Source organism: Microcaecilia unicolor, chromosome 3, assembly GCF_901765095.1.
Source record: "Microcaecilia unicolor chromosome 3, aMicUni1.1, whole genome shotgun sequence".
NCBI classification, from domain to species: domain Eukaryota; kingdom Metazoa; phylum Chordata; class Amphibia; order Gymnophiona; family Siphonopidae; genus Microcaecilia; species Microcaecilia unicolor.
Genome location: NC_044033.1, coordinates 495,015,980 through 495,031,940, shown reverse-complemented (window position 1 = coordinate 495,031,940; position 15,961 = coordinate 495,015,980). Strand labels below are relative to the sequence as shown.

At 46.2% G+C, this 15,961-nt stretch overlaps 1 protein-coding gene across 1 annotated transcript; it reads right to left on the bottom strand.

The window, feature by feature from the left end:
• Window positions 1-603: 603 nt before the first annotated feature.
• On the bottom strand, window positions 604-14,086 carry NDUFAF4 (NADH:ubiquinone oxidoreductase complex assembly factor 4). Its single transcript, XM_030195637.1, has 3 exons — window positions 13,796-14,086; window positions 8,743-8,840; window positions 604-1,253 (listed from the first exon to the last, which is right to left on the bottom strand). Exons 1-3 carry the CDS (start codon window positions 13,941-13,943, stop codon window positions 954-956), a joined length of 546 nt encoding a protein of 181 aa, XP_030051497.1. The 5' UTR covers window positions 13,944-14,086; the 3' UTR covers window positions 604-953.
• Window positions 14,087-15,961: the final 1,875 nt, after the last annotated feature.

Sequence of the window (15,961 nt, the reverse complement as noted above, 5' to 3'; positions counted from 1 at the left end):
AATTCTTTTTACATCCTTAGCAAGATACGGCCTCCAGAACTGAACACAATACTCCAGGTGGGGCCTCACCAATGACTTATACAAGGGCATAAAAACCTCTTTTCTTCTGCTGGTCACTCCCCTCTCTATACAGCCTAGCAACCTTCTACTTATGGCCACCGCCTTGTCACACATTTCGTCGCCTTCAGATCCTCAGATACTATCACCCCAAGATCCCTCTCCCCATCGGTACCTATCAGACTCTCCCCGCCTAACACATACGTCTCCTGTGGATTTCTACTCCCTAAGTGCATCACTTTGCATTTCTTCCCATTGAATTTTAATTGCCAAACCTTAGACCATTCTTCTAGCTTCCGCAGATCCTTTTTCATGTTTTCCACTCCCTCCCGGGTGTCCATTCTGTTACAAATCTTAGTATCATCCGCAAAAAGGCAAATTTTACCTTCTAACCCTTCAGCAATGTCACTCACAAATATATTGAACAGAATCGGTCCCAGCACCGATCCCTGAGGCACTCCACTACTCACCTTTCCCTCCTCCGAGCGAATTCCATTTACCACCACCCTCTGGCGTATGTGAGCAAAATCTAAATAAATAAATAAATTTAATGGCGAATCATAATTGCTTTATAAACAAGTAGTAAGGCATACATTTAATTTCCCACTTAACAGAACTGTTTGCAATAGATACTGATACTTTTCATAGATCCAGAGACTATAATTATAAATAATCCTTACTTTCAATCAGCTTGTACCAGATGAGTCCTTGATAACTGTAACATGCCAGTGCACATTCTCTTAGCAATTATATTATAATATTACATAAAACAATAGTGTTTATAGTTTCTTAGAAAGACTTGAGGTCAATTCATAAATATAACTGAACTGACACAATGACACAAGTGAAAACCAAACCGCCAGCAAAATGTCAGTCAGGCAGTGGGCCACCTTTCCTCACGTGGATTTTATTTGTTTTGTATCTTTTGGGGGAATGAGTTTCAAATCAAATGGGATGAAGAATTCTAACAGAGCCTTGGTATCCTTCAGTTCCAGTATGTATTCCTCTGCTATCTTCTCTGCAGTCCATGTTGTGGGTGAATTTTTATGATTGCTCAGTAAGCTCAGTGCTTCGACAACAGAAAGCTTGCCCTTGGGGATGCTTGGAGGATCCAGAATGCCCCAGGCATCATGCTTGACGGTCACTTTTGGAACCCTATTCTCCATTTGTTCATCTGAATTACTTTGGTTCTTTACCTAAGAAGAGAAAAGAATTACATTTCACTCCCTGAACGAAAGAACACCTTTGTCATCCAACACTCAGGAAATCATACCACTGACAGGTCAACATACACTGAAGTATAAGTAGTATTTTATTTGGTTGTAGTCCCTTTCATTCATCTTGATACAGCATCTACACAATAATATTTACTATAAAATATGATGGACACTTTGCCACACCAAATGGTTTGTATTTCATATTATGCCCTTCTTCACACATCCATCTCTGTTCTCAGCAATTCTCCTATTGAGTCTACTGTCACTATACCTAAAATGTTCACTCAGGAAAAGGTTAACAGGGGAGATAAAAACAAAGTTTAAAAATAAATCTCCAATGTGACATTTAATTTATCAACTAGCTCTCTTCCGTTTCTAGCTCAACAGGGATGTACTCCAAGTCTATGGCATCACAGCATTCATAGCTGCCTGTGGCTATTTTCCTAATTTTTATTTCCTTCTAGTTCCCCTCCCTCCCCCAACCCCATCTAACCTAGTCACTCCAGAACATGAAACCACAGCACACGATAAACTGCCAAGTTCAGAGTTCAGTGTTTCAGCCTGAGTGTCTGATGCTGGGGTGGTAAGCAGAAGCACTTCTAGGCTTGGGTGCATAGGGAGAGGAATGGCCAGTAGGAACAAGGCAATAGTGTCTCTTCATAAGTACCTGATATAAGACCTCATTTGGAGTTCTGTGTACAATTCTGGAGATCACACCCTCAAAATTATACAAATTAGACCAGTGTTTTACCAAGTCTGGTCCTGAAGTACCTCTTGCCAGTCAGGTTTTCAGGACATCCACGATGAATATGCATGAAGTTAATTTGCATACACTGCCTCCACTATCTGCAAATCTCTTTCCATGCATATTCACTGTGGATAGCCTGAAAACCTGACTGGCAAGGGGTACTCCAGGACCAGACTTGGTAAAACACTGGTCTAATTTGTATAATTTTGAGGGTGTGATCTCCAGAATTGTACACAGAACTCCAAATGAGGTCTTATATCAGGTACTTATGAAGAGACACTATTGCCTTGTTCCTACTGGCCATTCCTCTCCCTATGCACCCAAGCCTAGAAGTGCTTCTGCTTACCACCCCAGCATCAGACACTCAGGCTTCCGTGCTCTCAAGCAGCATAGCCCATGAGACCCACAGACTAGCTCAATTAGGGTAAAGGCCTGCAGACTTATACACAAGAGTCTGATTAGGCTAGAGGAGCACACCTGCCAGGATACACACCCCAGTCTAAGCCAATGGTAGCCAGGCCAACTGCAATCATCTGCTGGAGACAAAGAATACTAGTGGGTTCCTGGGCTGCATCACTCTCTTTATTGGAAATGACATCACTAAAACTAAGTATTGTCTGTCTTCATCTACTAGCTGGGTGACACAACTTCATGTGCATGGACTAGTAGTCTAGCAGAATCAGGAAATAACATGAGCTCTTAAAACTCGCAGAACTTTAATGAACTCTCAACGCAAAGAAAATTGCAAACTTTTGTCAATGTTCAAGTTGAAAACCAGTGAATAAGCAAGTTTAGATGCTCATTTTGAGTTTCAAATGTGTCCATGAATCTGGCTGCTTTTCCTATCAGCTGGTAAGATTAGTGTTTTTGCCACCTTCTTCCACAGGCTGCACAGAATAAAATGTATAAACTAGGGTGCAACTTGGTAGCTCAGTGCAGGGGCAGCCCCATAATGAGGCCAACTGAGATGGTGGCCTCAAGCGGCACTACAAGGGAATGGCATCTTGCAGCATTCGTCCTCTGCCATCTTTCCTTCCCTTGTATTTGCCTCGCCGCCCCCCCCCCCCCTTTTCCTTCCTCCTTCAAATCTATCTTTAAATTTGTTTTAAAACTCGCCAGTCGGCAGCAATTTATACGCACTGCCCTGTCACCAGCCCAACATCATCTCTCTGCTGTGGTGGTGGTGGCCTGCCCTCTCTGACAAATTCCTGTTTCTGCTGGGGTGGGCCACGCAGTAGCCAGAGAAGCTGTTGGGCCAGTAGAAGGGCAGTGCCTGTGAATTGCTACTGCCGCCCAGCCAGTTTTGAAACAAATTAAAAGGTAGACTCAGGGAAAGAGGGTTGATGTGAGATATGTTGGGCTTGGGGTACTAAAAAGAAAGGAGAGGGAGAACTGTTGGACTCAGGGAGGGAAGGGGAGAGAAGATGAAAGACTTGAGGGATAGGGTAATGAAAGGGAGCGAGATATGTCAGATTCATGGGAGGGGTGAGAGAGACTTGAAGGATAGCAGGGGGGTGGAAGGGGGAAAGGAAGGATGGAGGCACAGAGATAGATGGGGAGGGGGGAATAGATGACTCAGGAGAGGGCAAAGGGGAAAAATGAGAAGGGAAGATGGACTCGGGGGAGGGTGGAGAGGAAAATGGGGAGAAGGGGAGATGGACTCAGGGGGCAGAAGGGAGAGAGAGAGATATGAACAGGGGAGGAGGAAGGCAGAGGGGTGAAAGGGTTACAAGGGTGGATCCATGTGGGAGAGACCATCGGAGGGATGTCAAGGAGATGAGTGAGAAGAGGATAGGAGTACAGAGGGTAGAATGTGATAATGGAGAGCAGATGAAAGATAAGACAATAGGAGACTGGGAAATGTGAGAGCTAGGGAATGAGATAAGTAGATAGAAGTTTCAAGTTTATTACAGTTTACTAGGCTGCCAGCCAGGAGTGCCATCTAGGTGGCTTACAATGTATGCAAAAATAGAAGAGAGAAAGAAATGGTGTGTACACTCAAATAGGCAGACAGTGAGGTAAGAGGGGAAGAAATCCATATACTAAGTAAAAGAGAGGGAAGGAATAAAGGGGAAAAGGAAAGGAAATGGGATTTGATATACTGCCTTTCTGTGGTTTTTGCAACTACATTCAAAGCATTGTACATAGCATATACAGATACTTAATTGTACCTGGGGCAATGGAGGGTTAAGTGACTTGCCCAGAGTCACAAGGAGCTGCAGTGGGAATCGAACCCAGTTCCCCAGGATCAAAGTTCACTGCACTAACTATAAACATAAAGGATGCTCATAGTAGTAGATGAGAAGTAAAAAGAAATAGAGCAAGAGGGTGAAATTTGAGTGGTCAGAGGCAGAAAAGAAAAAAATGGAGTAGAGAGCTTAACGTGAAAGATTGATGCATCAGAGACAGGTGCTGTGAAGGAAGGAGGAGAGACTAGGAAGTAACAAATGGACAGCAGCTGCTAGAAACAGATTTAGCAGAAGACAGAAAAGCAGAAAAAAGAAACTGGGACCAATGTGATGGAAAAATAAGGTCCAGACAAACAAAGGTAGAAAAATATATTTTATTTTGAATTAACAAGAATGTTAGAATTGGGAAAAGTGCATCACAGATGTTTATGTATTGTGTTCAGTACAAAAGGAAATGTATTTGTTTCTTCTGTTTTACTTTAATAGATGGTTTTGGTGTTTTATGGTCCAATGTAATATTTGTAGAGCTGTCCTCCCAGCATAAGGAAGAAACAAGCAGCTGTATCAAAACAGTTCCTCCTCTTCCTCTGCTGGCCTGAGCTCAACTTCTTATTTGAACTGCGTGGCTGTACGGAGTCTGCGTGGTTCAAATAAACAGTGGGCCTAGGCTGGTGAGGAAGAGGAAATGGTCTGATGTGCCGCTGCTTGTTTCTTCTTATGCCACATGATCCTGGAGAAAGACAAGGTAAGGTGGGGAGCAAGGAGAGAAAGAATTGAGGAAAGTAGGCATTGGGGTCTAGGAGGAGAGAAAGAACTAGGAAGCTGGGGAAAGGGAAGGGGTTCAAGCTAAGTCGGGGTGAGAAAGAAATGGAGAGCGATTATTGCTGGGGAAGGAAGAAAGCTGGAAGGAGTGGTCAGTCCTTATGACTGGGGAAATTCTGCACAAAAGCTTACAAATAATGCAGAATTTTTAAATATTGCGAACAGAATTTCCCCAAAATGTTTTACGCAGAAATTTTCATTTTGAGCTGAAATGCCCCAGGAGTAATAAGTACAGGAATTGCTGTTTGTATCACAGCACTGGTGCTACTGTTGTACGACTTGTTTGCTAAATGCATTTCTTCTTCATTCGGGTTCTGCTGCATCCACTCCAGTTTTTTTTTTTGTTTTCTATTGCATTTTATGTCTACATATTTGTTTCTAGTTTGCAGTCTATTATTATTTTTAATTTTTACTAAGTGATGGTCTTTGTTTTCCTTGTATAAATGGAGATTCTGTTGATATATACCGTATTTTTCGGACTATAAGACGCACCGGACCATAAGACGCACCTAGGTTTTAGAGGAGGGAAATAGGAAAAAAAAAATTTTCCTTTTTCCCTCCTCTAAAACCTAGGTGCTCCAGTGCGTCTTGTCCGAGTTTTGGACTGCCGTCCCGTACTTACACGATTCCATGTTCCCATTTTGAATCTCGCCGAGACCGTCAGAAAGCAGTGAGGAGCACGGAGAGCAGCGCGATGGGCAGGAAAGAGGGGGCTCTTTCCTGCCCCGACGTCACTAGACCACCAGGGAACATGGAATCGTGTAAGTACGGGACGGCGGTCCAAAAACGCTACCTTCGGACTATAAGACGCACCCCCCATTTTCCTCCCAAATTTTTGGGGAAAAAAAGTGCGTCTTATAGTCCGAAAAATACGGTAGGTTCCGTATAGGAATCTGAAGCAGTCTATGTTTTCCAGTTGGAAAAGAGCCCCTGAACCTCCCCCCCCCACACACACACCCCCTGATCTCCCAGCTAGGCTGTGGCACCCACCAGCAGCAGAGGGCTCAACCCTGGTAGAATGGACTGGATATTTTAATTTTGTATGTGGTTCGATGCATCAAGCTGTTTGACTTTGGGCTTATGTACATACTAGTAAAAAAGGCCTGTTTCTGTCAGAAATGAAACAGGCGCTAGCAAGGTTTTCCTCAGAGTGTATGTTTGAGAGAGAGAGTGTGTGTGAGAGATGGAGAGTGTGATAGAGAGTGAGTGAGTGTGTGCCCCCTCCCTCCTCCCTTTATGGTTTGAGGTCCCCTTCCACCCCCACCTCTCTGGTCTCAGGACCCCCCTCACCCCCCTCCCTCCAGCCATCCATGTCCAGCGACCCTCCTCCCCCTAGCCACCCAGGCTGACGTCACTCACAGCTGATTCCCAGGCAGGGGGAGGAGTAGGGAAACACGTGGAGCAAGTGGCAGGGAGCGGTGCATCAAACAACCACCCTCCTCTCGCCTGCCCCCCCTCCAGCCACCCATGTCCTGCGACCCTCCTCTAATCAGAATGGCCATTTTTGAAACCTGGACATTTCCAAGAACCAGTAATACTGATGGAATGTCTTAAAAGGAGACAAAGCAGTTCTTCCCTGATAATCTCTTGCCTTTAAGTTGACCCTTTGCATGCATTCCATATGGGCTTAATCCTTACACTTGGAGCCTGGACCTCAATCCCCTCTTGCTTCTCCGAGAGCATTGCTTTCAAAAAGATTGTGCAAGGCCAAGATTTGCTTTACTGAATTCTTTTCCTTTGGGGTCAGCTAGATCCATGAAGTATGCAGGGCCCAGCGCTGCAGTCCCACCCGCCACCGGGCCCCTTCCACCCAAAACCCCGCCATCAGAAGTGCTGTCTTCTGACTCCGGCATGCGCGGCCCACCCAGACGCGCTCCTCTCAGCTGATCTTCGCTGTACTCTGCAGGGCTTCTGTGCGTCTGATGTCCTGCACGTGAGCTAAGAGGAGCGCGTCTGTGTGGGCAACGCGCGCCAGAGTCAGAAGACAGCACTTCTGCTGGCGGGGGTTCGGGTGGAAGGGGCCCGGCCCGGTGGCTGAGGCGACAACCGGGGGGGGGGGGGGGGGGGGGCCTTGTCCCGGGCCCAGCCCAGTACGTACGTGCCCACACCCTGGCAGTACGTGCGGATGTGCAAGGCTGATTACAGTGGCATGCTGCAAGGTATAATCCTATTATAAATAAAATATCTATTACAAAGTAAACTGCTTTACTTGAAACTAAAAGTAACTTATTGAATACACTAATCACTGTGAGCTGTAATTATGGCCACAAGAAACTTTCAGAAGCTGAGATAAGCTCTAGCGGGTCGATGATCAAAAGCCTGCACTGTTCCAAAGAGCGCACTAAAAATACTGCTCCTATGATCAAAGCTAATAGCATGCAAATTTATGTGTACTATTAGCTCAGATCATATAGGTATTTCTGCGAGAGGATTGTGCCAGGGTACGTGCCCAAGGCACAATCCTCCAGCAGTTGTTTGATAGGTCCAGGCTGTCAAACAGCAAGAGAGGTTTGACAGGTCCGGGAGAAACTCCAGGACCAGTCAAACTTAAACCCACCCCCCCCCCTTCAAAACACAAGGCCTGTGTTCCATATAAGGGTTAAGTCCCACCCAGTGCATCCTGGGATGCACTGAGCGAGGTGTCGCCATTTTGAGCAGACGACTGAAGAGGGAGGGAGGGAGGGATTGCTAGCTCCTCCCTCCTCCAACTAGGACAATGAGGTAGGGCAACCAGGGGTGGTGGTGGGAGGGACGGAGGAAAGGAGGGAGGGATAGCAGTCTCACTGGGCCATCAGGCCATTTGTTTTCAATGTTGGGGGGGGGGGGGGGGGGGGGAAGCGGGCTTAGGTTTGACAGGTCCGGGAGAAAATCCTGGACCTATCAAAGCTCTTCAGTGGGTCTCCCCCATTCCTCCCTTGCTGGCAAACCCTAACGCCAGTTCTGAGCTAGCATAGGGTTCGCAGCGGGAGCAGCACCCTTGTTTGACGTGCTGCCCGCAGATTATTAGGGAGGAATGCGGGAGACCCTCGTTTGGAAGCATTTGCAAGCAATTAGCGATCACAGCCAGGTGCCTAGGTTCAGTTATAGAAGGAAAAATTAGTTAGTTACCTGATCATTTTCTTTCCTTTAGTCCCAAAGTATCAGGCCAGACAAATGGGTTGTAACCATCTGCCAGCAGGTGGAGATAAGAGAACTCTAATGTTGTGCCTCATAAAGCAACCAAACCAGTATTTCGATAACAAAGCAGGGTTCTTTGGTGTTTTTGGAGGGGGGGGGGGGGGTGTGCTTAGGTTTGACAGGTTCGGGAGAAAATCCCGGACCTATCAAACCTCTTTAGTGGGTCTCCCCCATTCCTCCCTTGCTGGCAAATCCCAACGCCAGTTCTGAACTGGCATAGGGTTCGCAGCGGGAGCAGCACCCTTGTTTGACGTGCTGCCCGCAGATTATTAGGGAGGAATACGGGAGACCCTCTTTTGCATGCAATTAGCGATCAGAGCCAGTGAGCGTGTTGCTTCACATGCTCACCGGCTCCAATCCTGGGGTGCAGGCAAACACAGGCGACAGTCTGGCGCTAATGGCTTCTAGCACCCGTGTTTGCTTCTGATCATCAGGGTCTAGGTGCTCCTTTATCTGATAACCAGGATCACTATTTGTGCAGGACTTCTACTTGTATTTGTCTGTACGGTGCACTAAGACTGGGTGTGCTCACCTCCACAGGTGGGTCTGCTGAATCAACATAAACATCTTTCAGTAATGAGAGAAGATGGTCATTTTTTTTAGAAATTTCCTCTCGTACTTCAGGATGTTCTGGAAATAAAAGAAAACATTTGTAAGATAAATAAGAGCTTTAAACTTCCTTTGAGAAACGTTTCTCCCAAGGCGGAGAACAATATGAATTGTGTCATATAAACTAGGAAAGAGGTATCCATCTAGACTACACAAGGCTTTTTTATTTTTCCTAACTGGATGCATATATTAAACTATGGAACTTTTCTAGTCTAATTAGGGTCTCCCAGATGGAAATTTAAGAAAACAACAGATTACATCACCTGTGCGGTAATCGTCATGACATAGGCAAAGGCATTATTACTCTTCAAAAACAGCCCTGAGAAATGTCCTCAGAACATCTCATCCAAAAGACAGAAACCTCAGGCACACCATGCCCTTCCCCCTCCCCAAAGCCATGCAACCACCCCACCCCCCACCCCCAAAAAAGAAAACAACGCTGTAAAGTAGGAGCCTGCACTTACACATGCTTAAATGTGTAGAATACCAGCACTTACACATGCATGTATGCATGACCACAAAATAGCTTCTGTCTTTTCGGTAACAGGGATTCAGATGTGGAATGCATTAACAAGACAGCTACGTTTAAGTGATGGACTGCAATTTTCGCAATTATTTGTGGACACTTTCCTCTAAGATAGCGGACTGGTTGAGCAGCATTTTTCTGTGTGTTGATGAATATGCTGATGTTGAGACAGCTGGAGTTGCATTCTTTTGTAGTCTAGTACATGATATTTTGTACTGTGTTCTTTTTTAAATTTATGTAAGTGTGTTTTATTTGAAACCGCTTAGGTGTAGGCGGTATATAAATTTGGAAATTAAATAAAATAGGGTGCCTAAGCACTATTCTGCACATACTCATTTAATTTACATAGCACATACTTGCAAGAGGTATACATGGATCAGAGCATGAGCAGGGTTCCCACTTACACACTACTGTAAATTATGATTATCCCTGCCACATTTAGGTGCCTGCACCTATGTCAGATCTATTGCTCATGTAAATGCAGACACATAAATATTAAGTGGGAAGATACGGAGCTACACTAGAATTCTATAAAGAAAACCCAGGTGCCTAGGTTCAGTTATAGAAGGAAAAATTATTTAATTACCTGATCATTTTCTTTCCTTTAGTCCCAAAGTATCAGTCTAGACAAAAAGGGTTATAACCATCTGCCAGCAGGTGGAGATAAGAGAACTCTAACGTTGCGCCTCATAAGCTCCTACATGTAGCAACCAAACCTGTATTTCGATAAAGCACTGAAAGAGAGTGACTTCCAGAGGAAAAAAAACTTCTAGCCTCTAGACAGAAAAAGAACTATGAAATAAAGGGCAAAAACCTGTGCCTTAGAAAAAAAGGAACCAGAATACACACCCAAAATTACACAGAACCCAGAAAAAAACAAAACCATCACAGAATGGTGGGCTACAGACTGATCCTTTGGGATTAAAAGAAAGAAAATTATTAGGTAATTAACCAATTTTTCCTTCAATTACATCCCATGGATCAGTCCACACAAATGGGATGTACAAGAGTAATCCTTAAGAGGGGAGGGACTGTGATATCCCTGCAGTGAGATCAGTGGTCCCGAAGGAAGCATCTGCTCAAGCAGACACATCCAAATGGTAATATTTAACAAAGGAATGAGAAGACAACCGAGTCGTTGATCAACAGATCTCTGCCAATGAAATTACCCCAGACTGTCAAAGAAGTCACCAAAGACCTGGTAGAATGAGCCTTGACGTGCATGGGATCTACCCCTCAGAATGTAAGCCAAAGAAATAGCCCTCATAAGCCATCAAGCCACTGTCACTTTAGAGGCTGGCAAAACCTTCTGGGATCCCACAAAAAGGTCAAAAAGATGATCATAAGGATGTGCGTCACATCTACAGTCACAGTGAAGCATATTCTGCAGAATATACCTCCCTGGAAAAAGAAAGAAGAAACACAGTCTGATTCATGAAAAAGAGGTACAATCTTCATCAAAAAGGACAGAACTGTCCATATGGAAACTCCCGAGTCAGAAAAGCAGAGAAAGGGATCCCTGCAAGACAGAGCTTGAAGCTCTGAAATTCTCCATGCTGACAAAATGACAACTAGAAATACTGCCTTGTAAGATCTTTGATAGATGCCGAATGAAGGGGCTCAAAGGGGGCTACTGAAGAGCCTTAAGAACCATTTAACTCCAAGGACAAATATTGCGGAGAGGGGAACGTAGATGAGTGACTACCTGGAGGAAATCACACTATATCAGGATGAGCAGCCAATGAGGCATTCTGTATCTTGCCTCTATGACACACCAACGCTGCCACCTGAACCTTGAGCGAAATGAGAGCAAAGCTGTTTCTGAATCCCTCCTGCAGGGAGGATAAAATCTGAGACAATCAAACATATAAATGGCGAGTGACCGTACTCACTCGCAAATGCGCAGTAGAGACCTTCTCTGCCCCGCCCCCACGTCAATACGTGATGACGGGGGGCGGAACACAGAGGGTCTGTACTGCGCATTGCTGAGGGAGGGACACCGCTGTCTAACGCTCCCCCCACCCGAGTCGCCGCCGCCACCCACCTTCTACCCGGTCGGGCCCTCGCTCCACTATTGAAACAGCGAGGGTCCGGGAACGCAGCACTGAGCTCTGCTGAGCTGCCGACATTGCCCTTCCTTCTTCTTCTCTGCCTCTGTCCCGCCCTCGACGACGTTACGTCACACGAGGGCGGGACAGGCAGAGAAGAAGAACGAAGGCCGACGTCGGCAGCTCAGCAGAGCTCAGTGCTGCGTTCCCGGACCCTCGCTGTTTCAATAGCGGAGCGAGGGCCCGGCCGGGTGGAAGGTGGGTGGTGACGGCTCGGTGGGGGGGCGCGAACTCGGAGGGGGAGGGGCAGCGGCGAACTCGGCGGTGGGGGCGGGCCTTTCAACCCCCCCTTCCTATAATAGCCCGTTTTTACGGGCTCAAAGTCTAGTGAAGCATGAAATAGAGAAACACTAGTCTGTGCAGACCAGCTCTCAAAGTTCTCCAGACTCTAGCATAAGAAGAAGTGGACCACTTTTGGGCTTTCAGCAAGGTAGTAACAATCATCATCTGCATAACCCTTCTAACGCAATTGCACCCTCTCAAGAGCCAGGTCGAAAGATCAAAGTGGGAGGGATCCTCCATAATTACTGGACCTTGGTGCAATAAGCCCATCTGTGGAGGAACAGTCAACCGAGAAGCGATTTGAAGACAGATGAGGTCCTCATACCAAGGATGTCTGGGCCAGTCCGGAGTTACAAGAACAACCATCCCAAGATGATGAGCAATCCTGTGCAACATCCTTCTCACGAGAAGCCACGGAGGAAACACATAAAAGGAGGCCATCCGATGGCCAAGGCTGTACCAGTGCATCCATTCCTAGGGAGTCTCTCTCCCTGAAGCGGCTGTAGAATCTGTGTACTTGTGCACCGAGTCTGGATGCCACGAAATCCAGAACCGGAAGGCCCCACCATGTGGCAATGAGGTGAAATGCAGTCTGACAGTTGCCGTTCCCGCGGGTCCACAGACACTCTGCTGAGGAAATCTGCTTGCGAGTTCAGTGAACCCACTATACCAGATACTGAAATCATCGGGATGTTCAATTCTGCCCACAGAAAAAGAAGTGTCTCCTGAGCTAGAGATACACTCTTTGTTCCTCCTCGTCTGTTGACGTAAGAAATGGCTATGACACTGTCCGAGAGTACGCGCACCAGTCTCCCATGAAAAAGAGGCCCAAAGGCAAGTAGAGCTTTCCGGACAGCTATTATCGAGCAGACCCAAGACCATTATCTGCTGCACCAGATCATACGCTCCTCTAAGGACTAGGTCTAGAATTGATTCCCCTCTTGCTGGTTCCTGAACCAGCTGCTCCATAAAGCATTTACCTAGTCAATACTGGGGTAATCAAAATCAGTGTATATTTAAAAAAAAAAACCCAAAAAAACATAGCATACCAACAATTGTGACTTTCCTGTTAAAGCTGTATACTACCGACTGTAAAAATAATATGGTGGAGAAAAAAGGCCTCAGAAATCAAAACCACCCTTTATTATTGTGTACCCCTGTTTGTTAGAAATAGAACTGCAATGTTAATGATGCTGTCTTAACTTCTAGAATTTAAAAGTGTAAGCAACATCCCACAGAAAGAGTATTCTGACAAACTTTTAACACATCCTGTTTCTCTGAGCTGGGTATGGCTGTACTAGTCCATATTGATAAGAATTTTATTACAAAACACCTAGAAAACAGAGGGAAAAAAACAACTCTATAGGTGAGATACAAGTCCATAGGTGCAAGAATAATTAAGGAAGAGAGAAGTAATCTAGTGGTTATTGCAATGGGCCAGGAAACCAAAATTCCAATTCCAATTCTCTCCCTACTCTTCCGGTGACCTTGGCCAAGCCACTATCTCCCACTGTCTCAGGTATCTATTCCATTTTGTCTTTAATGGCAGGGAATTTATCATTATACAGTCCTGCATAAGGTATTGCTATCAGAAGGAGGTCCAGTTTCTGTAGAAAGACTCTGCTGGCCTAGGGCATCGGTTCCCAAGCCTGATCCTGGAGGCACACCAGCCAGTCAAAATTTTGGGATATCCACAATGAATATTCATGACAGAGATTTGCATCAAATGGAGGCAGTGCTTGCAAATATCTCTCATAAATATTCATTATGGTGTTACCAAACCTGATTGGCTGGGTTGCCTCCAGGACCGGGGTTGGGAACCACTGTCCAAGGGTCTGTAGTCTCTGCTTCTTCCCTTTAAAATCAGCATTAAGCGCAATGCAGCGAGAGAAGGAGAGATTGAGATACTAGGAGGACCCAACCTTTCCTTCTAAGCACGAGGTACATAAAGAGCCCTCTAGAAGCTATAGGAACCGCCGAGGATCCCCAAGGACAGGCACGCGCCGTGACCTATCGGCGCTACTAGAAATCGTAGCCCAAGGTCGGGTATATATACTCACTCTGGGGAACTCTGATGGTATGACGCGGGGCTAACTCTGGCTTCTCCCGGCCGATTTCCTGGTGCGCCCGGGTCTCCAAGTTAAAGTTCCTAAGCGCGCGGCTCACACGAGGACCCATTGCACGCACGCCCACCCAGCGCAAGCACATAAAAACCAGCAGAGCCGCGTGCCACCATGAAGCAGTGCAGTATAGAACATGCGCAGATGATCCTACTAAAAGAAACTAGGAGAGGCCACAGGCCAGGCATACCACTCGTCAATGCCGACCTATGGCCCTCTATAAATGCCGGCATTTCATTGGTTGTCTTCCTGAGGACTGGGAGTCTGTTATTGAACCTGCGCTCTAATAGGCTAGCGACATGTTGGCGGGTTATTGGTTTTTGTGTAGTAGTCGGAAGTTGTGAGTTGCATGCTATCAGAATATTGTATGCTGCTGGTGCCAAGCAAGGAGTTTTAATAGACAGGAGATGAAGTGACGTTAGAACGCTGAAACCAATTAGGTCACTCTAAGTTTCCCCTTCTCAGCACAGCCGTCATCCCCGTTCACTCAAAACAAAGCAAGCAAACCTATAAGCTGCTCTATCCACCTTGTCGATCTTTATTGTTGGCAGGGCTTTTTTTGAGGGGGTACTGAGTACCGGCACCTTTTCTGTTGTCTGCTAAAATTGACCCCTGGCCCCCAAGTTTAAATGAACGAGCTCAGGCTCTACACACCAATTCTGCCTTGTCGTAGATTCTGTGACTGGTTGCAGGGGGTCTGGCTATTGTGGGGTGGGTCCCTCAGTGATCACCCACCCCTGAAGAGTGGCCTGGCATTTGATTACGGGCAGTGGGCACCTTTTTCGCAAAAAAAAAAAAATGCACTGATTGTTGGTACCATTTTTATTTAATCTCGATTATATTTTCAAACATGCCAGCTTGTGCAGCATACGGGTGTACACAGAGGAAGTATAATAACGGAATAACTTTTCTTAGGTAGAGTACTAGTTTGTTATAAATCTTAATCAGTGGTCAGTTGGAGGGGCTGGTTACAGGGACACCCTAGCACGTGTTATTTTCGTGCAGAGATTTATTTCTCCTGGTAATGAACCACTAAAACAGACATCATGTTACGAGAATCAGGTGCTCAACATTCAGAGTTTCTATTTATTTATGACAATCATATCCCACATTTAACATGTATTAGGCTGAAACAAGGGAGCATTTGAAAGTTGTTTTTTTTTTTTCTTTCTGTGACTATTACCCCCAACTGACCAATTCTCTCAGTTCCAACCCCCGTCGTCTCTTCGCCACCCTTAACTCCCTCCTCAAAGTGCCCTCCGCTCCTACCCCCCTCACTCTCTCCTCAATCACTGGCCGATTACTTCCGCGACAAAGTGCAAAAGATCAACCTTGAGTTCACTACCAAACCATCTCCTCCTTTTCACCCTTCAACCCTCGACCAACCAACCCAGGCCTCTTTCTCCTCCTTTCCTGACATCACCAAGGAGGAAACCGCTCGCCTTCTTTCCTCCTCAAAAAGTACCACCTGTTCCTCTGATCCCATCCCCACCAACTTACTTAACACCATCTCTCATACTGTCACCCCCTCCATCTGTCATATCCTCAACCTCTCTCTCTCCACTGCAACTATCCTTGACACCTTCAAGCACGCCATAGTCACACCTCTCCTCAAAAAACCATCACTTGACCCTACCTGTCCCTCCAACTACCGCCCCATCTCCCTCCTACCCTTCCTCTCCAAAATACTTGAGCGTGCCGTTCACAGCCGCTGCCTTGATTTTCTCTCCTCTCATGCCATCCTTGATCCACTTCAATACGGTTTTCGCCCTCTACACTCGACAGAAACAGCACTCTCTAAAGTCTGTAATGACCTGTTCCTTGCCCAATCCAGAGGCCACTACTCCATCCTCATCCTCCTCGATCTATCCGCCACTTTTGACACTGTCAATCATGATCTACTCCTTGCCACACTGTCCTCATTCGAGTTCCAGGGCTCTGTCCTCTCCTGGTTCTCCTCCTATCTCTCCCACCGCACCTTCAGAGTTCACTCTCATGGATCTTCCTCCACCCCCATCCCGCTATCTGTTGGTGTTCCCCAGGGATCTGTCCTTGGACCCCTTCTCTTCTCAATCTACACCTCTTCCCTGGGCTCCCTCATCTCAT

Coding starts and splice junctions, on each gene's coding strand:
- NDUFAF4 (XM_030195637.1), bottom strand. CDS start 13,943: ATGTGCTTGCGCTGGGTGGGCGTGCGTGCAATGGGTCCTCGTGTGAGC. Junction 8,841..13,795: donor TACCATCAGAGTTCCCCAGA/GTGAGTATATAT, acceptor TTTTATTTCCAG/AACATCCTGAAGTACGAGAG. Junction 1,254..8,742: donor CAGCAGACCCACCTGTGGAG/GTGAGCACACCC, acceptor TTCTCTTCTTAG/GTAAAGAACCAAAGTAATTC.